General features: G+C 39.3%; 1 protein-coding gene across 3 annotated transcripts in view; it reads left to right on the plus strand.

Annotated features, from left to right (window-relative positions):
* Nucleotides 1-24,585, plus strand: part of cntfr (ciliary neurotrophic factor receptor) — a 265,866-nt gene that overhangs the window by 219,583 nt on the left and 21,698 nt on the right. For all 3 annotated transcript variants that reach the window (XM_078272045.1, XM_078272044.1, XM_078272043.1), the window contains 3 exons: nucleotides 3,021-3,138; nucleotides 5,665-5,831; nucleotides 16,495-16,658. In XM_078272045.1, coding sequence (XP_078128171.1) covers nucleotides 3,021-3,138; nucleotides 5,665-5,831; nucleotides 16,495-16,658 — 449 coding nt within the window. The remainder of the gene's footprint in view (nucleotides 1-3,020; nucleotides 3,139-5,664; nucleotides 5,832-16,494; nucleotides 16,659-24,585) is intronic.

The following is a 24,585-nucleotide window of genomic DNA, read 5'->3' on the forward strand; positions in this document are numbered from 1 at the left end:
ATCTCCACCGTGCCATCATAAACTAAAACGTTTATGTTTCAAGAGGGAAATGTTAGCATCCAAGAGTAAACTGACAGAGATTTTAAAAAAGGAACGACCACAATACACTTACAGTACTAAGTGCTGACTAATGTCTCTGAAAACTGGCTGCAAAAATGAATCACTTAAATAACCATCAGTGATGACAGAAATACTTGATATAGTGGATGAATTGGGTATTTGTCTGGAGCTCCAGAAAGAAAACACATTGCAGAAGCAATTATTGGCACTTACATGTGATGTAGCAGTGAATTGTCCATCTGCTTTTTGTAACTCCCTCCTTTCTGAGGGATTGCCACTCGTGCTGCTTTCCTCCACATTTTTTCCTACATAGAGACACTTTCCCTCTTGCTTCTTTTGCCGCAAAATACTTGTTTCTGATTTGGCTGATGACCAGCTTTCTAAATCGGCATTCATGGTAAACACATTAGATCACTTACTGTATATTCTAAACTAAATGATGGGGAAACCAGGGATACTCAGAGTTATCAAACGTATAAGTACTATTTATCTTTTTAATGAATGCACTTTATTTATCTAATGAATACATGTTTTAGTATAGTATTCAGAAAGTCTAGCCTGACAAGCCAGACCCACATCAAGGTGTTGGGTCTGGGAACTCACCATTGGCAGGGCTCAATCCGAGGGGCGGGATAAACGGTTGTCTTTCAAATTCCCTCTGCACTCATAGCCAACCAGAGCAACGCTAGTTGATAGATTAAACTTTTGCCGTATCCGGTCGGCAAAACTCCGAACACATCTTTCTTTTTTAAGAATGACTTCAGTGCTTAACTCCAAGTCTTCCAGAGTCGCGGCCAAAGCCGATTCCAAAGACCGCTGTTCGCCAGCAGCCATCTTCTTTGTTGCAGGGAATTCACGCGGAACCGTCGCAACTCTGCCGTCCTTATGTTAAGCCCGCCCACCGACTCTATACACGATGTGATTGGCCTGACCAGAATTTGGTTTTTCCAGCTCGCAAGCCAACTGAGAGTTGCTAGACTGACCCTGGCTGCAAATTACATTTGCTACTGCTAGGGTGCGTCTAGATTTCTAGGCTACAGAAAGTCATAATGCACTCCGAATAGATGCTCTAAGTTTAAGAAAATAAAATACTTACAGTACAGTACGTACAATAATTAGCCTTTATCTTACCAGGTTGTTGTTTTTTTTTCACTTTGTGTGCAATTTTCAAGGTGGGGTTACACCATCCCATCTCCATCATTCAGAAAACAATGTCAAACACTACTTTATCAGCCTAACTCAGGTATCTAGACATCGTCATTGTCCCTTGAGTTTAACTAAAAATAACTGAAAAGGTTATTTGAAAATATTCCATTTCTCTCCATGCTGCCTTAAGCAGATAAAGACGCCTCTTTTTAACATTGTTCTGTATAATGATTACCTTCTGGCCACACCCTGGAAGCCCTGTTCTGCAAAAACATTGGGAGCTATCGTTTTTCCCACAGGGGAGAGAGATCCTCCTCGACTCAGTTTTTCCCATGTCCACACTGAAAGGGTTAGTTGCTCTTAAAGACAGGATGACCCATCCCACCCATTCAACTCTGGTGTACATTACTGAATAAAAAGGAAGAATTAAATTGTGTGAATGTGGCGGTTATCGGTCAACCTATCATATCGGGAGTATATATTACTAACTGGCTGATATCCCATATGTAATAAAGAAAATCCAATGCCATCCCCACATATTGTCAGAGTGATATACTGCAGCAATCCTAACCAATGAAGCGCCACGTGTGAAATGAAATAGCTGCAGTTTAGTTCGAGGGAAGATAAAGAAGAAAGGAGGGTGAATTTGGGAAGGTAAAACATATACAGAGGAGGGAAATTATTAAAGAAATGTGTTTTTGTGATGCCACAATGTACACTCACTGTATATTACGTGCTGTCGAAATAACAAGAGTGAAAGGGTGAAAAGATGTGTGGAGAAAGAGGGAGTGGTAGACGAGTGCGCGGTTGACTAGCTGTGAAGAAAAGACCCTAATCTTGGAGGAGGCCATAATTGGCCTAACATCACTTTTTCTGGCCAACCTATTTTATTCTTCTTTTGCTCTACCACTCCAATATCCTTCCTTTCTCCCCACACCATCTTCCCTCCCTCCCTCCCAGTATCTTTATGTTTTTTTTTTCTTACTCCGTCTCTCCAATTTCTCCAGATCTGTTCTCCATCACCTTCTGCTTTAATCGTTTTAATTTTCTTAAATCATTTAATTTAGAGTGATTGAATTGTCACAGAGATTGCTTTTCCCCCCACACATATTCCACTACTACAGTGGGTGTTCACTTCCCTGTTTCTTATACATCCAACACTGCTAAGGGGGAAGAAATCAATGCAGAAAAAGTCAATTTCAAAAGGTTTTCCCTCAGTCACATCACATAACGGTGCTGCAATCATTAAATCAAAATATGATGAAGCAGACACATACTCATTCAGAGGTTGGATACATTGAATCTGGTGTTAAACCTGACCTGACATTTTGCTAACAAGATGGTCTCTCGATACAAATTGACTCAATATATCTGACTTAAGACTGCCTGAGCTTGAGGTTTATTGAAAATACAATTGATACTGTAAAACCTAAAGGAAGTCATCTCAGTCTGCACTTACAGTATGTACGCAGTCTTAATTACTCCCCTTTTACTGAATTTGGCTTTCATTTATTTATGTTGTAAAAACAAATTAAAAGCATGCCAGAGAAAACACAACCAGAGACGCAACTTAATTCAAAGTGAGGAGCAGTGAAGTTTGTAATGAAATACTTGATCAAGAATGAATTATTCAATAAGGACATGTGTTATTAGTTACAGCTGCTTTGCATTTGATGAATGCAATCCGTATTACTCTGAAAATCTCTGGTACATCTACATGTTTCTTCATCTCTGCATAGTTCTTGCTGAGATACTGTACTGTACATATTAGTTAACTGTCGGGGCCCTCTCTTTTGTTTTTATTCTCTCTGTAGTTCCCCCTCGGGATCCCACAGTCACCTGTCGGTCCAACACCTACCCTAAAGGCTTCTACTGCAGCTGGCACCAGCTGCACCCCACCTACATCCCCACCACCTTTGAAGTGGACGTACAGTAAGTGCATTTTTTTTGTGTTTTGGTGCAACTTGTAGATCTACATGTTTAAATCATCTCGACTTGTCTTCAACCTCCCCAAGTTCTCTCACACTACACCGCTCCTCCGCTCTCTTCACTGGTTACCAATTCCTGCCCGCATCCTCTTCAAGACACTAGTACTTGCATACAGGGCCACGAACGGATCAGCCCCAGCATACATCCAGGACGTGGTCAAACCCTATACCCCAACCCGCTCACTCCGCTCTACATCAACCAACCTGCTTGCTGCCCCCTCACAGCGAGAGAGAACTAATCACTCGACGAAATCCTGACTGTTTGCTGTCCTGGTTTCTAAATGGTGGAATGAGCTCCCTATTGACATCAGGATGGCTGAAAGCCTACGCATCTTCCACCGAAGGCTAAAACCACATATCTTCCGACTACACCTCTGATAAACATAAAAAAAAAAAATATATATATATATATATATTTATATTTCTTGAAGCTGCACTTTCACATGGCTCTTTGTAGCTTTGCTTATTTAAAGCTAATGTACTTGCACTTACTACTTGTCTGAAGTTTGAACCTTCAGGGTTGAAAGCACTTAATTGTAAGTCGATTTGGATAAAAGCGTCAGCTAAATGACATGTAATGTAATATATTGGTATGACATGCAACTGTGACTTGACTTAAAATATAATGCCAGTTTATTACAACAAGAAAGGTCTGTTTTTTGTAATTTTGGCAATCATAGCTATCAGTTACGGTAACGTCGTACTCACCAAAGATATTGCTGTGATCTAGGAACACAGCAACATTACCATAACAAAGTCTGACGGGACAAGACGCAATCCAAAACTGCACCACCATACACCAACACCATAGTTTTAATACACCACACAACTATCCTTTAAACTGTATGTATCATACAGACACTATATATTAAAAGAAAACCACTACATTTAGTAAGTTTAGTGGTAAAACTTTAAACCGAAACAGCAAAACGGACCGTGAGTAAGATCCTTTTGAGATTATAAGTCTGGGGTTTAGAAGAAAAATAATATAATTTTGGTTTCACTCTGTAGTTAAACACTTCTCTCCACCTGTCCTCGTGGATGTTTTAACAGTAGGTAGACCTTAGATCCTACAAATGTGTGGATGGAGACCCGACGAGTCTGTCTTGGTCGGCTTCTCTTTGATATTCCTAGATCACAGAGTCCCATAGCTCACTCCACAGCATGTGGACTCTGCCTTCATTAATATTGTAACACTAATATTATTCTCTTTGAATAGTAATGAGCAGTGGGATAGGGAGAAGTATTAAATGGAGAGGACAATAGAGAGATTAACAGTAAGAGTGTCTTAGGCATCCAGGTCAGCCATTCAACAGGCCTGGTCTGTGTAGCAGGAAGGAATATAGTCAGCAATATTTAGTGTTTGAATTAAAACTGTGTCCACAGCTTTGATGTATACCGCCCAGACTGCTAAAAAAAATAAAGGAGGGAAAATGCGGGTCAAACAACACAGGACTTTCAAGTCAGTGCTTGATATTCCACCAGCTGCGCCATGGCGCGTCCCAGAAGCAACTCTCCGCTCCGCTCAAGATACACGGCAGGTCTATTTTCACGCGAGCCGCGGGCCGTTCGGATAGCTGGGTAGGCAGTGAAACAGCTAGAGCATCCAGTCAGTTTGCCAAAAGACACCCCCCGATATCGTGTCCTCTACAACACCATGGACGACGAGAGATTCATCTTGAAGGTGGAAAAACATAGTAAAATAGACATTACAAATCCCTTTTATCAGGACGGCAGAAAAAAGAAGGCATGGAGTTTAATTGCAGGAGTGCTTGGAATGGAAGGTAGATACTAGCTTAATAAGCACGTGATTGTTCTGTAAAGTACTTGTAGAGATATTTTACTCTGCGAGTTGGGCAGCAAGACGCTCCGCTTCTGAGACACTCCCGGTGCGAGAATGGGAATAACTGTCCCGTTCTTGTGCCGCATGTCAGTTGCAGTAAACGTATATATGTTGGTCAGTTTGTCTGCTTGACGATTACATTTTGCAGCAATTGAAGTGAGATGAACAAACGGAGAAATGCATCTTTTTAGATAAAACAGATGTTAACAAAGTTTTCCTTTGGGGACATCATTTGTAATTGGGAAACATTTGAAGTTGGCAAAAAACTGCAATATGTAGCAGAATATGGCAATATGAAATCACAATAATATTGTATCCTGACATAAGTATCGTGATGATATCGTACCATGAGGCCTCTGGTGATTCCCACCCCTATAAACAAGAGACGCCAAGAGTCCCGACCCAGAGCGTCTAAATATGACGGCAAAGGGCAAGACGCTTTTTGACGCGCTGGTAGTGACAATGTGTTGTACATTTCCACGCCAGCTTCTTTCAGGCAGAAAAACACACAAGCTTATAAAGAAAATGCAAAGCAAGCCACCCTCTGTCTTTCTCACATCTGTCCCTGTTTCCCTTTTCCGACTGTATCTCCTCCTTCCTTTTTACTTTGCCTCTCCTCCTCTCCAGACATAACCAGCGTTCACTGGAGGTGCAGAAAGATCCGGACCACAAGAACCGCTGCCGTGTACGTTTTCCTGAGGTCTTCTCCAGCTACCCGTACAAAGTCAACGTGACAGCAGTCAACGCCTTGGGGAAAGCCTCTACCACCATTTCCTTTGAAGAGTCCAGTATAGGTAAGATATATGTTGTGTAATGGGTTATTATGGTGTGATGAGATGTTTGTAACACTAAATTCCCCCTGAGCACATTTGAAAAAAAATTGGTTTCCTTTTCATTTGTTTTTAATTCGGCGAGCAAATTGTTGTTTTCTTTGCAGAATACTGAAAACAGCAGAAATGCAGAATTGAGTACACTTTAATATCTGTGTATTTGGTAACACTTTACTTGAAGGTATCGACATAATCGTGACATGACACTGTCATAACTATGACGTGACACTGTCATGAACGTGTCATAAACGTTATAAACAAGTCATAAACGTTTATGACTTCTGTCATTAAGTGCCATTCGTTTTTTGTCATGAGAAGTTGACATTGTTTGGGTTGTCTTGATTATGACAACTTGACATTAATCAAAGTGACATTACCAGAAGTTGTCTTGGTCATGACAAGTTGACATTACATTTGTTTGGGATGTCTTTGTAATGACAACTTGACATTAACCAGGATGACATTACCAGAGGATGTCTTTGTCATGAAAACTTGACATATTGTCATCCTGTTTAATGTCAAGTTGTCTTAATAAGGACACTCCAAAGTAATGTAATGTCAAGTTGTCATGACAAAGACATCCTCTGGTAATGTCATCCTGGTTAATGTCAAGATGTCATTACAAAGACATCCCAAACAAATGTAATGTCAACTTGTCATGACCAAGACAACTTCTGGTAATATCACTTTGATTAATGTCAACTTGTCATAATCAAGACAACCCAAACAATGTCAACTTGTCATGACAAAAAACGAATGGCACTTAATGACAGAAGTCATAAACGTTTATGACTTGTTTATAACGTTTATAACACGTTCATGACAGTGTAATGTCATAGTTATGACAGTGTCATGTCACGATTATGTCGATACCTTCAAGTAAAGTGTTACCGTTTATTTATCGCAAGTAATATTGTATCACTATATTCAACAACGTTATCACATCTCACATATTTGACCTCATATCATGCAGCCCTAGCATGTACCGTACGTCGTTAAGCGCTTATGTTTCCAGAAGGTTTGAAATGGTTTAATTTAGTTTCTGAGCTCAAAGGGTTGAAACGTAACACACTGACATATTGAAAACTCTACAAATATTTCCCTCTAACTCATTTAGGTTGCAGAATATTAACACTTTTGTTTAATTAAACAAACAAAGCTTTTTTTTTATTAAGTTCAAAAATAGATCTGAGATCCTTTTCCCACAAGATTGACAAATGTTAGGCCATAAAAACAAGGACTAACATGCGGAATGTCAAGGCATCTCTCTGAGCAACGTTTATGCATTTATTTGACCACAGATGACTGATTTCATTGACTTCTGTTTCCCTTTGGAGATTTGGTGCACACACAGTTATGTTCTGTGCCAGAAAAGACAGAGGAAATTGGAATTTCAATGGCCAAATAAATGTCACCCAGCTAAAAGGAGAGTGCACAGATTTCTTTCTTTTTTCTTTTTTTTTTTTGCTTTAACCAACAGCATAGTCCATTAACGAGAAAACCACTGAGTGTGCACCCCTGTCATTACCAAAGGCACTAGATAATAAACACGCTACCTCTGAACCCTTTCTGCTGCAAACAGTATTTAATGTGAGGCTTGGATGGGATGTCACAAATCAAAGGTCTGGTTTCTCACTGAAAGTGCCAAATTACCCAAACACCAGTTGCCATATAAGCACATTTTAGTCAAATATTTAATGTAGGAATTAGTCATAAAAGTGACTTCCTTTATTGGCTTTTTTTTTTAAACAACCGTCATGGTTATGTGGTAAGTTGTTAAAAAATAAATCCAGTTTGAATTGTGAAGTTTTTGTTCACTTAGGCTGCAGAAGGTTACATAATAACAGCAAGACTCTTAGAATTCATAAGGGACTCAGGCTGGAAAGCAGTAAAGAGGAGAAATTCATTTTAAAGAAGGAATGAGAAGTACTTTGATAGATAAGGGAAGTGCTGCCAGCAGTCCTCCGCTCTGTTATATTGCTTAGAGCGCGATATGGGTGTGCATGACGCATAAACACACACGGACACCAACGGGGCTGTGAGCAATTGTGTGGAGTGTCGGTCGAGAGGGTGAGGTATTGAAAAAGAGAGAGAGTGTGTGTGTGTGTGTGTGTGTGTGAGTGTGTGTGTGTGTGTGTGTGTGTGTGTGTGTACACAAGTAACCAAATGAGGCAGTGACATGGTCTGCCAAGCCCCGGACACAGGACTCATGAAAATGTTAATGCTAGCCGGATTAGCGCCTTGGCTGAGGAAATATCCCTCAACTATTTGTGAGAGCAAAACACCCCACTGCTCCTTTCTTTCCCTCTGCTTTCTCTTTTATTCCCGCATGCCCTTCTTGTGACCCTCCTATTTTTCATCGTCGGCCAAATCGTCACAGATAAATGTGAAAATGCCATTTGTGTGACAAATGTCTTCCGTCCACACTACCATTTTCAGATTGAGTCCTTAAAGTTAGCTTTTAAGCCAGAGGTGCCCACATTTTTTTTAAAGAGTGCCAGATTTGTGAAGATAACCAATGGTCCCTTCTGACATTTAACAATAAAAGTTGCATACAAATGCACTGTTCTATAACAAAAAATGTTTTCATCGTCACAATTTTCACTTTTTTTTAAATGGCAGTGTCACCAAATCTACGTCACTCAGGCGTGAACAAATCTAAAAACTAAACAATTTGGCCTTACTTTTACATCTGTTGTCAGATAACAAAACAGACTGTATGGAATACCTTAAACGTCCCATGAAGTTAATCAATATCTTTACCTCATCGCTCATTTTAAGCCTGACTTATTATAAATAATGCAAAGTTTGTTAACATTTAAAGGTGCACTATGAGTTCCTGCATGGTTTCAGCGCGATTTCATTTTTGTCTCAAATCGTAGGCATCTCTCCTTGATCCGCTGGCTGGCTGCCCCCTGAATACACTGTGAAAAAGCCCGGGCTCGGGAGACAAAACAGGGGTCGTAAACGTCAATCAAACACTAGAGGCACAGGCTGTGCACCAAAATACAACAAACCACTCCAGCCAATCACCGACAAGATAGTGACAGTTAGTCAGTTAGTCATGACAGTTACGGAAACATGGAGGGAGGGGCGAGCTTGCTCTGTTTTGTTTTGAATTTACTTGGATCGTCAACAGAAGTTACCATGCAGGAACTCATAGTGCACCTTTAAGTTTACAACATATGACTCTTGCTCTTGTCTTTCACAAAACGAGGCTGCGGGCCGTATGAAATCTGGCTCAGACTTTGGACATGCCTGTTTTAAGCCTTAAAAAAAAAAGACTGAAATGTCTTTTTGTTTTCTTTTTCTTTAAGTTAAATTACAGCTAGCAAACAATACAACAGTGTATTTCCAACACGTTATCTGGGTAGACTTTATGTAATCTGGCTTTCAGGCGCCAGGTGCCAGGGCGCCCGTGAAAAGTTTTCAGACTCATTCATTTAAATTATAATTTTTCTTTTTTTTCCTTTTTTTACAAAAGGCGAATAATGCTTACATTTTTAAATCTATTCTGTTCATAGATCATATTCTAATCTATCTAATTGTTGTATTGTTTTAAAAACCGTAATCAGAATCTGTTTTTATTTAGCCTGCGTATGCCCTGAAATTATCTTAGCACTTCAAATTATCCCCTTTTCTGTTGATTTGCCTTTTGATATTTTGTTTAGGTACAGTGTTGCTTGCAGCTAATCGAATTGAATTGGTAGCCTATCCTGTGTTGAGATGGTGCACATACTATCTTTCCAATGCATTTCTCTTGTGTCGTTCTTTCACAAAAGTGTAGAAAACAGGATATGTCAAATTATTCCATGGGACATACATGAGGGGGGTCCCCAGTTTATTTTCTATATTTAAGTGGTCCTTGGCTGAAAAACAATTGAGAACCTCTGCTCTATATTATCGCTTGCTTTTTGTTCTAGTATCACTGATGACACAATACAGCTGTTGTGATTGATCACAGAGAGTCAGAGTCAACAGAAACTTTTTCCTACACACTTGAACACACAACCAGCATTTTGCAGATGTATCTAAGCAAGCCCTTTTTTTCCATACAGGAATGCTAGGTGAAAGGCCAAAACGTTTTAAAATGTATCAAAATGTAATGTGGAGGTTGTCTTGCCCTCTCCCTTTCTGTGTTCCTCCTCCTCTTTTTCTTCTTTTTAAAAAACTTTTCTAAGTGTTTCACATTGTTTGCCTTCTCTCACCCCTCCCCTCATCTCCTCCTTGTTCCTGCATTGTTAAAAGTCGTTCTCACGCCATTCTAAGTTGTAAGCCACATTCATTATCGGGGACAACGAGGCAGATCGTAAATAAATAAAACAATTTCATGCTTCCTGGTGCACTTCTGAATTCTGAGTGGGAGTAAGACGATTCTCAACTGTCCTTGTTCATCCGACCAAAGCTAGAATGAAATTAGATGAGATTTTGTGTGTGTGTGTGTGTGTGTGTGTGTGTGTGTGTGTGTGTGTGTGTGTGTCCTCACATGTGCATGCTGTGGGTACAGTTACAAAGAGAAGCCTCCAGGAAGCTCCAGACTGATCAAATGATGACTTAAAGCTTTCTTGTGCCAAGATGATCAAACAATAACTGATCTTCTCTGAGTGTCAAAGCTTCTACAGTTAAAGCCTTTTTTACTTCCACATTTCTTTTTTGTCAACTCTGACATTAGCCCACCTGAGCATGAGTAAGTACTACATCAGGCATTCATTGTGATTAAAATGAATATGCTGTAACCTCATTTCAAAGGGGTGATGTAGCCGGAGTAGCTTTCTAACAACACAATTAAACCATCTGTCACTGTCATCCTTTCAATTATTACTTGAAAAAAAAAATGGAGTGTTACTATTTAAGTGTAATTTGTGGTTACAACAGAAGTTGTCCCAGGTCCCAGGAGAAGCCAGTAAATGTAGACTTCAGTAAATTTAAATGAAGAGGTGGTAACACTTTACTTGAAGGAATCGACATAATCGTGACATGACACTGTCATAACTATGACGTGACACTGTCATGAACGTGTTATAAACAAGTCATAAACGTTTATGACTTCTGTGATTAAATGTCATTCGGTTTTTGTCATGACAAGTTGACATTGTTTTGGTTGTTTTGATTATGACAACTTGACATTAATCAAAGTGCATTACCAGAAGTTGTCTTGGTCATGACAAGTTGACATTAACCAGGATGACATTACCAGAGGATGTCTTTGTCATGACAACTTATTACATATTGTCATCCTGTTTAATGTCAAGTTGTCTTAATAAGGACACTCCAAAGTAATGCAATGTCAAGTTGTCATGACAAAGACATCCTCTGGTAATGTCATCCTGGTTAATGTCAAGCTGTCATTACAAAGACATCCAAACAAATGTAATGTCAACTTGTCATGACCAAGACAACTTCTGGTAATGTCACTTTGATTAATGTCAACTTGTCATAATCAAGACAACCCAAACAATGTCAACTTGTCATGACAAAAACCGAATGACACTTAATGACAGAAGTCATAAATGTTTATGACTAGTTATGACAGTGTCATGTCACGTTTATGTCGATACCTTCAAGTGTTTCCGAAGAGGTTAATGACAGCAGGTTTAAAATACTTAAATACTTCATAATAACACCCTGGTGCCATTTACAGTAGCTGTCAAATGTTTTTTTAAGACTATTTATTTAGCTAAGAAAATATCAGTTTGTTGTGATTTCTTGCTGATTCCAGCAGACTCCACTCTCTCCACAAGGGAGGTCAGAAATCAGCATCGGCAACCAAAAGCAACCAACTAGAGCTGGCAGAGGTTTAGAGGCATATTTACTAAGAGATGCACAAATTATTACCATGCACAAAACCTAACAAGTACAGCTGTCTCTCTGTTTCTTTGAATTTCCAATTGAAAAACCTCAAAGGCACAAGCACAGTCCCTAGTGGTACAGATGTGCTTCAAATTAATAACACCAAAAGGTAGAGATCAGATTGTTGCATCCCCATTGTAGTTAAATCGCAAGAGGAAGGGTTGACAAGTGTTGCCTTTGCGGGTATAGCGCGACTCCCTGTAGTCTGAGTTTTCAAGAGATGATAACGTAGGCAGTAGTGTGACTGTAATCTATAATTTCATTTGAAAAAGAGAAAACCTGACACCGAACTTTCTGATGTGCTTTTTTAAAATTCATATTTATTCTCTTTGCCTGTTAATAAATAAGACAGCAGCCATGTGAATTCAGGACATGCCACTTCCAGTCATCTAATTATGTGAGCAGGAGATTATGTGTATTTTTGAGGAACGAGGAATCCAATTCAGTCATGGAGTTTCTGTGCTCTACCCACATGCTTTACATTTTTAAGAAGTAAAAGCACACTAAACATATTTATCCCATTTAGTCTATCCCCACTAAATGCTTGTGCACATAGAATAGCACGTTTTACACACTTCATGATGAGTTTAGTTAGAGTCACCTACTTGATAATTAAAAAAACTGCTTCCAACAATGGAATGGAATACTTTACTTACCAGCTGTTATCACTCCTATAACGTCAGATTCAGTGTTCGATGTGTACACTTGAAGATTTTGACCCTTAAGGCATTTTGTATGGAGGAGCTGTTGTGCTGTACGTGCACAGCAACACTCCTTTATAAAGTGGATTTTTTTTTAATTACCCTTTTTGTTCCATTTTCCTGTTTTTAACTTATTTTTTTAAGATTTTCACTGCAGATCAAAGCACTCTACTGCTCCCATTTGTTCAAGTGTGCTGTTAGATGCTGTCACCCAGAACCTGTTCTGCTGTAAAACGATTCATAGATTCCACTTATTTTGTCCTGTTTCTTTTTGAAAAGGCCATTTATTTGAAAGGCGTTATGGTGTAGGGTGAGGACAGGAGAGAGGAGCTACAGAGTTTCAGAAGTCTTTTTTTTTATTTTTTATCATACAGTCACACCTGGTTGCATTACGTGAAGGGACTAGATGACACATCATGATGGTTTTAAAAACACTATAATCAGATGTTCAAAGAATATACTCAGAGAATATACTCAGCCACATGCAGATTTGGCTCTTGCAGATCTCTTCTGTTTTTCTGCTTGATTGCCGCACAGTCTTAGCCACCAGGACAGCCTTTAAACACTTTTTCTTTGTTAGAAAGAAAGATTAGCCACTCTCCCTTCCACTCTCTTATTCCATTTTCAGCAGACAGTGAATATAATGGTCTCGCCAGTAGCCCTTTGAAAGATTAGACTTTTATGTTACGATATACCTGTCCACTCGCATCACCAGCAAAGAGGAAGAATGGGCTGCAGTGGTTAATCGGTGTTTTAAGCCCCCAACGTCTAGGATTAGGCAATGGTTATGGTTATGGTAAGGTTTGGGTTAAAACGCAACGCCCAGGATGGGCGCTGTGAGGGGCACGGGCGCAGGGGGACCACTTGTGTGATTAAAACACCTTAAAAAAACGGGTTTGGTTATTTAAAAGCTGTTTAAAAGAAGGCCAGATATTAAAAGTAGGTTAAAAGAACCGCTGGACAGGGTTAAGGTTAAGGTTAGGGTTAGGTGCCTTGAAGTCAACGGTCGCAGCGCTGCCTGGAAGGAGACGTTGGGGGCTTAAAACACCATTGAGCGCTGCAGTGACTGTGTAACACAAGACTGAAGCGAAGAAAAAGGAACAGTAACGTGGAGGCAAATTTGAATGAACAGAGCCAAGGAAGGCATGACATACGTTTTCAGGCCAAGCATAAACAGGCTCAAAAATGGGATTTCAGGAAATGATACCCTCATGATAACGCATTCTTTTTTTCTTTTCTTTTTTTACCAATCATATGTTGATAAATTTTTTAACATTTGCCCCCACATTAAGAGTTATTGCTTTGTCTACTACAGACTACGTCTACACATATGTGTGACATGGTGTTTTTCTTGCATTACCATCAGTCTTGACAATGAAAGCATATGTCTATCTAAGTCTTAAGTTTCATGGACACTGAAAGTCTTAGAGCCCTTAGGCCACAATCAGATAGAGCGTGTTTGCAGGTTGAAGTACGTGAGGCACACTGCCTTTGTTGTTGAAGACGCCCCGATCACCAGTTGCGTGTTTTTGTTTTTCTTGCTAGGCAACCATCGAATCACCCACCCTCAGCCAACCGTTATTTTGCTGCAGTGGAGTTGAATGATGTCGGGCGCTTTTTCTGCTCTGAGTAGTTTTTTTTTTTTTAATCGAGGCACTCAGGAAAAAAGAAACGAGGCGCTCAGCAATGCAAAAACAGTGGGCCAAATGCTTCACTCTCATTGAAAAAAAGGCTGCTTAAAACGCACTCTGTCTGATCGAGGTCTTGCATCTGTTACTCACCTTTTATGCATGCTTCGGATAATTTTCGATTTCTTCTGTTTTGATCAGTGAAGTCCTAGACTCTTATTGTCTCAGTGGATTTTAAACTCTTTTTTATTGAAGTCCTGTCCATCTTTCAGCTCTAGTATTAATAGTAGTAGACCTCCACAGGTCAACAGAGGGATGTGTTCATTTCTCATGCAACACAAAGCTCGTACTCTATGTTTCAAGTCAGATGAATACTTTAAAAGCCTTTGGGACACCCCACCCATACCATTGTCTCTCTGTTTTGTTCAGTCCTTGCACATGTGTCCTTCTGTTCTGTACTGTTGGACAAAGCGGATGAATTTTTGCTCTCGGGTCTCCACTGACTTCACTGTGGTTTCACTCTGCCTTTATGCGCTTTTCTATTCTTTCTCTCTTTCTTCCCTTTCCCTTTTTTACACATTGACTCGAAGAAGGAAACAATGAGATTAACATCACTCTCTCGAGGGAGAAAGTTGTCTGTCTGCTTTCATCTGTCTCTTATCATCTTCAACGGTCTTTCAGATTTTTAATCATTCATTCAATGAAGGTCATACTCGGAGAGATGCCTGTCTGTTTGCTTCTGACTGTGTCTGCATTTTCCTGTGTGCTGTCGGTGTGCGTGCCCTTCTACATTTGTTGTTGTGCTTTTTACACAAATTGATTGCATCCTTCATCCGGTACTATATCTTTATGTGTAATCAGACATTCAGGCTTGCAACTGCTGCTTTCCATTCTATATTGTAATGCCATGTGTATCTCCGTGAAAAGGGTTTTAATATAGCTGAAGTGGCAACATCACCTGAAAAGCATTGAATTGAATTCTTTTGATCTTTCTGTCTGTGCGTCTTTCTCAGTCGACAGGTATTCAGAAACAACATTTATACCTGCCCTTTCATCAGGGACTGAGTGCTTCTCATCGTCTGCCTCGCAACAGTTCCCTCAAACATGCTCAGCTTCTGTCTTTGTCCTCACTGCGGTCTTTCACTGAGATGTCATCCTCATCCTCCCTCTGACTATTTATTTTCCATTAGAGTACATGGTGACCTAAAGAAAACACTTCAATAATAATATTGATAATAGTAGTCCTTAGTAGGGCTCGGACGATATACCTTTGTCCCGATTTGATTCTTTCACGATACATGGGGGCCGATTGGAATTGTATTGCGATTTTCTTTTATTGCCATTCTGGAAGCATTGCGATTCGATAGTATTGAGTATTGTGATTTACATTTCTTTTGTTAACAGAAACAAAAGTTGAATAAAACACTTCTAGAGAAAATATATCACAAGACATTTCTAAAAAACTAATTATTTTCTAAACAGAATGCACATCACATGTCTGTCAGTCAGTCTGACATTTATTTGTAAAGAAGTTCATAACATGGATTTTCTGCATTTTCTGCTTTCGCTCTGTTGTGCTGGGAACGGATATGATGTAGTCGCCGTCAGTGGTACGGTATTTAGGTAAATCATTAGTAAAAATAGACATATATATATATATATATATACAGTATATTGATTCCAGGGAAAAGAATAGATTTTTAAAAATAGTCGCAAAAAAATCACGATGCATACGATTTTTGATTATTTTTTTTCACCCCTAGTCCTAGGAGATTTCTTCTTAGCGTTGGAAGTAGAAACCCCTTCTCATATATGACTCTCTTAACCTGAAAGCGTTACTCTTGCAACTTGCAGTTTAAGTAATGGTTCAAATCAGTGATATCCTGACTTTTAGTTCTTGAGTCAAGCTTCGAAAACTCTGCATCATTCAACTGAATGGCATCTTTAATCAGACCTTCTGTTTCTTCTTGCATTTGGCCTTCTCTTCCCTCATGGTCTTGTCAATTATTTGAATTCTCAAGCCTAAAGGAATATTCACATTATTGCAAAAAAACTCCTTGTGCATTATTGTGTATGTATGTAGAGTATGTGCATGTGACGACTGTGCAGATGTTGGGTGCGGGTGCGGCAAAAAATAAAATTTGTTGAACTTTGACCCAAGCTGTTCTGACCACTGCTTAAACTGAAAGATGGACGAAAACATGTTTCTCAATTTCCAGAAATGTACAATAACAATTAGGCCCTTATATCGAGACCAGACAAAAAAGACTATATATATATATATATATAGAATAGATTTCTTAGAAAAACAGTGTGAGACTCTGAAACCCAGCAGTCGACTGACAATATTAGCATTGTAACGAAAGAGGCTCTGAGCTAAAGACTATTTCCAGAGTGGTAAATGCGGAACTTTAACTATAACTATAATGGTTCTTATCCACCCCACAGTCAAACCAGACCCGCCGGAGCGAGTGACGGCGACCCCGATCCGTTTCAACGCCCGGAGGCTGGAGGTGTCCTGGCAGAGCCCCGCCACCTGGCCTGACATCGACAGCTTCCCTCTTAAATACTTCCTTCGATACCGGCCCCTCATCCGAGAGCAGTGGCAGCATGTGAGTAACGCTGTGTGTGTGTGTGTGTGTGTGTGTGCGTGTGTGCGTGTGTGCCTGGTTGTGAGAAACATTCACACAACCCTACAGTTTGGCATTTGTTTTCTTGAGGTTACGATTCAACACATGAAACTCCAGTGAAAAAAATGAAAACATGGACATTAATAACATTGTAAAAAGGAACTCCTCACTTACAGTATGAGTAGCATAGTTTGTTCTGAAATCTTGTCCAAAAATCTGTCTGACACATGTAAGCCATAAGCCAAAAGTAAAGGGAGTTATATACGGTAAAGAGTGTTTGTTCAGACACAGCTCTATTACCGAAAGCTTTAAGTCAATATTGAAAAACACCTGTTGGATTATGAGTCATTATCTGCTATTTGAAAACCTCTGGTGAGCCAACTTATTTCTTCTCTGGAAGTGGTGTTCCAAAAAAAAAAAAAAAAAGACTGGCCTTCATCCATTTTGCAGATTTAGTTTCCCCTCATTGCAAAGAAATATCCCTCTAAAAGAAAAGGCAAATTTTCTAGAAGCAGGATAGATTGTCTTTTAACAATGACAATTTCACAATTTCACCAAGCACTCTTGGCTTATCATAAACATATTTGAATCAACTGTAGAAATATATAGGGATGTTGTTTTGAGATAAAGAAAAAAAATTTAAAAAAAATGCTTTCTCCAGAGAGATGCCTGAAGTGAAATGGTCCAACCTGTGGCCATTTGAGTTTGATCCCTCGTCAGACAGACAATCTCGCTCAGCTTCTTTGGTCTATGTTATTGTATCTGACTGTTTCTTGTGGGTTCAGCTCCCTCAGGGCTTCGTATAGTAAAAGCATATGTGTCCACTATAGGATTCCTGGGATGAAAGCTCCCTCTACTAACGTCTAACATTGCAGCGTTATTATCATGCCCGTCAACGGTTCGCAAAGGTGTTGTTCCAAGAACTTGGGTTACGTACTCTCTCATGGAAACACACACATATGAATTATAGACCTATACACATTTTCTTTTTTCAGTCTTTCCCTCACTTTTTCCATCCCTGTATGTATCCTTCAACAAGTGTCTCTGTCTCTGTCATTACCTCACTCAAGATTTCCATCGTTTGTTATATCCCTCTGTTCTCACCAGTGGTGGAGGCAGTATTCAGATCCTTTACTTAAGTAAAAGTACTATTACCATGCCGTAAAAAATACTCCGTTACAGGTAAAGGTACTGCATTGAAAATGTTACTTAAGTAAAAGTATGTAAGTATCATCAGGAAAAAGTACTAGATGCAGAAAACTCATTTTAGAAACTGGAAACAATCCAAACATTTCTGTGTTTAATGGTCTAATCATTTCAGCTGGACTTGTAGGCCGTTATATTGTTGGGTACTTTATAATGAAACATCGTATTTTATAAACTATATGTGTTTTGTGTGCAAACATCTTAATCTGTAAAGTAACTGGTAACTACAGATGTCAGATTAATGGAGTGGAGTAAAAAGTACAGTATTTCTCATTTCACATCTTTCCTTTATAACAGCTGCTCACTTTCTCTGGATTGAACCATTGTGGTTTACATGGGGTTATTTGTATGTCTTGTTTGTGTCATTTGTTCAGTATATAATATATCAATGTTTCCATCTAACGAAGCTGAACTAAAGATGTGAATGCACCTAAGGTGATTAAACCCTCAAGACATTCTTGATTTTAATTCTCCCTCTAATTAGGCTGCTTTCAGGCCCTTCATGGTGCTGCACTGGGGGCTTAGTGTTTCTAATTGATCAACAGCATATTAAATACAAGAGTTATTGATTAAATGTTTCAAATGATTTATGAAGTAAAAGATTGAACTGGTTTCCTGCTTCTCAAATGTGAAGATTTGCCCAGTTTTAAGTGTTCAAAGAAAATACTCAAACGGAATGTGTTATTACGGCCTGCGAGAACTTGGGATAGGCATGTGGCATTTTTTCGGCCATTTTAGAAGAGAGACGAAATATACATAAAAATAAACACAACAGCAGTACAACTGTACTTACTTTTCCAAACATTGCTCTCAAACATGTATATACTCCACTGTTATCTAGCTACATGTTAGATCCTTGCATAAACCTTTAGTCACACAAACTCACATGTGAAGACATTCTGTTATTATTGACAGACGTGTACAGACTCTCTGTCTTACACACACACACACACACACACACAGCAGTTGCAAAGAAGAAAGTTATAATAGCGCCACAGATCTTTGTGGTATAAATTGATGATTAAACCTGACACACACTCTCAGTTCCCCTTCTCGCCCTCACCACTAATCAATCAATATGTGAACTGGTGCATGACGTGAAAGGTGGGAAACCTTAAGTCAATATTTGGATGGGGTAAGAACACATCATTTGGAAATTACATGAATTCAGTTGATGACAGCTGAAAAACCGCAGGCTTTTTGGCTTTTGCAGTTTTCTTTGATGAATGTCTGCGTGGTCATGGTTTTCATTTTTGTAGCAGTTAAGTGTGGTTTTCAGAAGGTGCAATTCTTAACCACCTCTGGACTTCCGCCCCTTTCATTAGGTGTTGGTTAACAATGTTGGCGGTGTTCTCAGTCCTGCAGAAAGTGTGCAATCTCGTTAATGGATAAATAATTGTCTAACATGAACACAATGTCAGACTGTTAAAGTGAAAATGAAATGGCAATTTAGTCAATTGAGACTCATGTTTTCCTTCTTATAGCCATTACTGTCATTGCCATCTTTTTTTTGTGGGCTAGATTTATGCTACAAAAGAAATAACATTAAAGTGCTCATATTATGCTTTTTGGCTTTTTCGCTTTCCTTTGTTGTGTTATATATCTTTTTTGTGCATGTAAAAGGTTTACTAAGTGAAAAGCCCAAAGAAACTTACCAACTCCAACAGAAAACACTGTTCACAAACTGCTCCAAACAGCTCTATTGTAGTCCAGCCTTTACTTCCGTGACGAACGTGCATCACTTTGTAACACACGTTATAATGCTCGCCTAGGCTAGCTGCTAGCGTAGCACTCCCTCATGCTTCTGACTAGCTTGTAGTGCTAACCTAGCTACGGCGCATGTGCGGCTCCCAACAAAGATGGGACAGAAGTGAGATGTCTTACTCTGTAGCTAAAACAGAGAGCTCAACACACAGGGTGAAAAGAGGAGCTGCAGCAATGTGCAGTACAACAAAAATATGGTGTTTTTTGAAAATTAAACAATGTAATAATAAAGCATAATATGAGCACTTTAAAACCCTCCTGGCCCTTTAAAATATTATATTTAATATATAATATGTTAAAATATTAACAAACCCAACATACCATTGCGTGTGCATTTTTCATTTAGGCATATAATGGTGTTGCCACACTATATATATATATATATATTAGAGATGCACCGATTACAACTTTCTAGGCCGATTCCGATTTTCTTTGAGTTAGGCCAGCCGATACCGATTTTAGCCGATTCCGATTTCATTTTTTCTAACCTCTTTACAGCACACACAAATATTTATTTTCTATCTTTTCTTTAATAGAACATTTTGCACAGAACAGAGAACATTTTTTGAACAGATAATGGATCACTATAAAATAGAACTATATAAATGACTCCTGGTGTGGGAAATTCACACACATCTAAAGTGCAATGTTAGAACCATTTCCTTCTTTTCACGTCTAATATCCAACTAAAAAAATGTGATTTTGGTTTTTGGTGTCGTCCCTCCACGCCCTACTTTTTCCTTGCAGGTGTTGTACATTGCAAACTTGTCATCTTCTGCACACACACTGACACTCATTGTGAGTGACACACACAAGAATTTCCAAACAGCTGACATGTTGCAGTTAATTCACGAGGTTCCCTACATGTGCGAGAATAGCGCCGACACGTGCTTCACACCGCGAGCGGGTACACGCAACACGCGGCGGAAAAGTTGAGAGAAAGGAAAAAGAGACTGTGCTGTCACGTCCGTGTGTGCGTGCGTCCTTGAGAACTCTAACTCGTATAACTTATGTTGTCAGTTAATTGTAGCATTGACAGGCATGAAATCGGCATATGTCAGACTGACCTGCCGGTCGCCGGTCATGGCCGAGCACGTGAAAACCGGCCAATTCCGGTCACAGGCCGGTGTATCGGTGCATCTCTAATATATATATATATATCTATGTTGGAATTGGTAGCTTGTTACTGGCTACAGCAACTACAGCTGATCATGGCTGAATGTACTGCAGATTGCATGTGTAATGACTATAGTAGCACACTGTTGTAGAAAACATTTGAGTTTAAAGCTGTCAATCTGTGATATAAATCATTAAGTGGAGTTAAATGAGGATGCCAAAATGAGACACACTGTTTATCGGCCCCATATTAACTTCATTAATTATAGCCTCAGATGTTGAATACTAATTGAAGTGGTTAGTATTGCTTAAGAATTCACCTTTAATGTGTTTAGACAACATGGCTGAAATGTGTCTTGAGTCAGAAATGAAAGCGGCGGTGTGATCCCATTGAACTTCAGAGGAAACCATCCATCCTCCTGAGGAATGAAGGGACAGCTGGGCCAGATGCTTATAGTGACGGAGATTCAGACAGAAGGAGGAAAGTGAGGAAAAGTTTTGGAGTAGAGATGATCGCATCAGAGATGGAAAAGAATGTGAATGGATAGCAGACCCTGGTAGACACAGTAAAGAGAAAGAAGCAGTGGGATAGACATTAATAGATAGCATTTGGGCTTAAGTTATGGAGTGATAATGGTGATTGAAATGTAGACTCATGCATATCCCGGGATGAGTGACAAAGAATGGGATTGAGAAAAGGAAATTAAGATGTAATGTCAAATAAAGCACATAACCCTGAGTCTACATTATTTGATTAGAATAATTTAAAGAAGATTGGATGGTGGATGAGAGGGGTATGGTGAGAAAAAGAGAAATGCTCATATGGAGAGGAGCATGATTAAATGTACGGAGTGATCGTCAGCCTCAAATGGACTGATAAATGGATAAAAGCGCGAGAGGCGAGGAGAAAAAAGGGAGCACTAAAGGCTTCTTTGAGAGTGAAGTTTATAAGCTATCAGTTACAAGGTGTTTCAAGTTAAAGGAAGATAGATGAATAGTTCAAGGGAAGAAAAGAGAGAGGACTGCAAAAAACCTATGGAATATGTTAATCCATAACATCTTGGGTAAACGCAAAAAATCACAACTACACACTTTACATATATATGACCATTAGAATAGTGATGTACTCTTCTCGCTGAGGTGTAGCAACTCCATCTAAACAGAGAGCTAAACTCTCTTGATTCATGAACATGAAGAAATCCTGAATTCTTTGTATGCAGATTTATTTTCTTCCCATTGTGCTGAATCCATGCATATGAAATGAGTGATGAGAGACGAGAGAGTGAAACTAGGAAACAAACAGCAAAATACTGTAATTCGCTAAGCCGCCTACTTTTTATTACTTTTACAGCATGAAATCAATATGCTTACAAGTTAACTTAGTCAGAACAAAGATTATGTACATACAAGCGATGCTTCTGCTGGGGAGTCAACGGGCAGAATGCATTTTCCCTGGCCTAATGACCGTCTGCATTTTTTAACCAGTCTTCCGTTTCTAATGCGTCTCTAATGTGGTGAATTCTAACGTGGTTTCCTACTTCCGGTTTTAGCTCAGTAAACAAACGTCAAAATAAGAGTCTGCATGATACTGAAAGTATACCAAATAAAATGCATAAAAATTAACTTAAATGCCTGAAGGGCAGAACAAGCGCAACATGGACTTTTACCTGTAAGTAAATGACATGTATATTACCTGTACATTGAATTGGTTCCTTCTTTTATTATTGGTGCCTAGTATGATATAATTAGCTGGTAAGGAAACACAGATTGACCAAGAATATTAAGATGGTTAGTAGAGTGACTTGGGTGCAACAAGATGCTCAGTTTTAGGGCATAAAGAGAGGTACACACAGGAAGTGTATGACGCTGGCATCCTTGATCTGGCGTCATTGACTTACATTGAGTCATCATCATACGCCAGTCTTATTTGTGGCATTCCATCACATTTGCTCCCCAGGGAGGCACATCCCGGCCACCATACCTTGACCACTGCTGTCTTTAGTACAGGTTTCAATTGAAGCAAAGCAAATGATGCAACACGACATTCTACTGCTCTGGTTTTGCCCCTGATTTTTGGTAGCTTTGTTTTTTTTTAACCTGGACCCTATTTTCCCATGTTTTTGTGTCTAAGTGGCTGATGTGAACAACATTTTTTGGAATTAGTCCAGTATTAAGCAAGACCAAAACAAGCTGCAATGTAGCGTTAATGGGCAATTGAGCACCTTCAATTTACGTCCACACGTCCCTATATGATTACATTGTGGCTGCCCATTACAGCATTCTAACTCAATACTGAACCACTTTTATATTTTGATGTTCTTAACTTGCTTAATGTTTTATGTAAAGCACTTTGAATTGCCTTGTTGTTGAAATGTGCTATACAAATAAAGCTGTGTCACCTTGCTCTGCCTAGACACCAATGCATGGGAAGATTGGGTCCAGGTTGAGAAATACAGAAATTAACCTTTGAGTAATTAAAAAGGCTAATTTGGTCCATTGAAACACTGATGGACGACGATGTCTTTCCTTTAGGCTGAAGCTTCAAAGAGTCTAAAACATAACATGGCCGGCCTTCCTCCTGTAATTCAGTAAAAGAACGTCACATTATGTCTGTGTAATAAACTGTGATTGAAAGATAATTATCAAAGACGCAAAAGAATCGGCACATGAAAATACATCTGCATGCCTGTAAATGTTCAGTGAATTGTTCTGTTTCCCATGGCCTTGTGTTGTTTCCATCCCACCCTCACGCTCCCTTCACTGAGACGTGAACTCAAACTCTCACTGCAATTAAATCAATGGTCCAGTAACTTTGATAAGAACAATTTCAGATTGCTCAATATTCTCTCTGTGGTATGAAAACTGCATCTGCTACACTGTAATTGCCCTTTGGGGAAGATGCTAAACTATTGAGAACTTGCACGTTTCCATACAGACAGAAAACAGCCATATGCAGACAGAAATGCACATCCAGATGCATATACACTCTTAAATGCTGGTACGCATATAAACACACGTATGCATTGTGCACACACACACATACACATTCTTGTTCTGCTAATTACAAAGATAAATATACATGCACATGTGATCCCAGCGCAACACGCATATGCATGAGGGCACATGTGAAAACAAAGAACACACACAGTCACAGATTCTCCGTATTGCGTTAACAGACATTCAACGCATGCACAAATAGCACACTGCAAAAAAAATCTCCATCTCATCAAGTCATTACTGAATCTTAAAAGTCTGCCAAAAAAAATATTGGAAGTTCATTTGTATTGGAAATAAATTAAAATAATCGTACTACGCTGGACGATTGTTCAGTTGTTTCATAGAGAACACAATGGCTTCTTAGTATTTAAGATTATGTTCTATTTTTACAGTGCATGCACAGACCCACACTGAACATCTGCATTGTCCGCCCACAGGCTGTCCATGCACTGCCACACCCACACATACTGTATGTACATAAAGGGCAGAAAAGTTTAAACGTTAAGTGTTTATGATGTGAGAGACACATAAATCCTCTGAGAAACTGAGGGACATAATTAATAACGCAGCCGGAGCAGAGAAGTTTAATCTGTGTTTGCTTGGTCAACACGGTTTAGCCTTGCAATTATTTATTCATACCACTTTCTTTTCTCATTTGTCCTTCTGTTTGACATGCTGCATCCCCCTTCCACCCATCCATCTCCCTCATTCCCTCCCACCTCACTTTCTTTGTCGCTTTTTCTCCCTCTATCATTTTCCCTCTCTCCGTGTCTTTGTCAATATTGCTTTACTATCTCCTCTCACTCGCTTTATCTCCCCATCTGCT

This window comes from Sander vitreus, chromosome 16 (genome assembly GCF_031162955.1).
Source record: "Sander vitreus isolate 19-12246 chromosome 16, sanVit1, whole genome shotgun sequence".
NCBI classification, from domain to species: domain Eukaryota; kingdom Metazoa; phylum Chordata; class Actinopteri; order Perciformes; family Percidae; genus Sander; species Sander vitreus.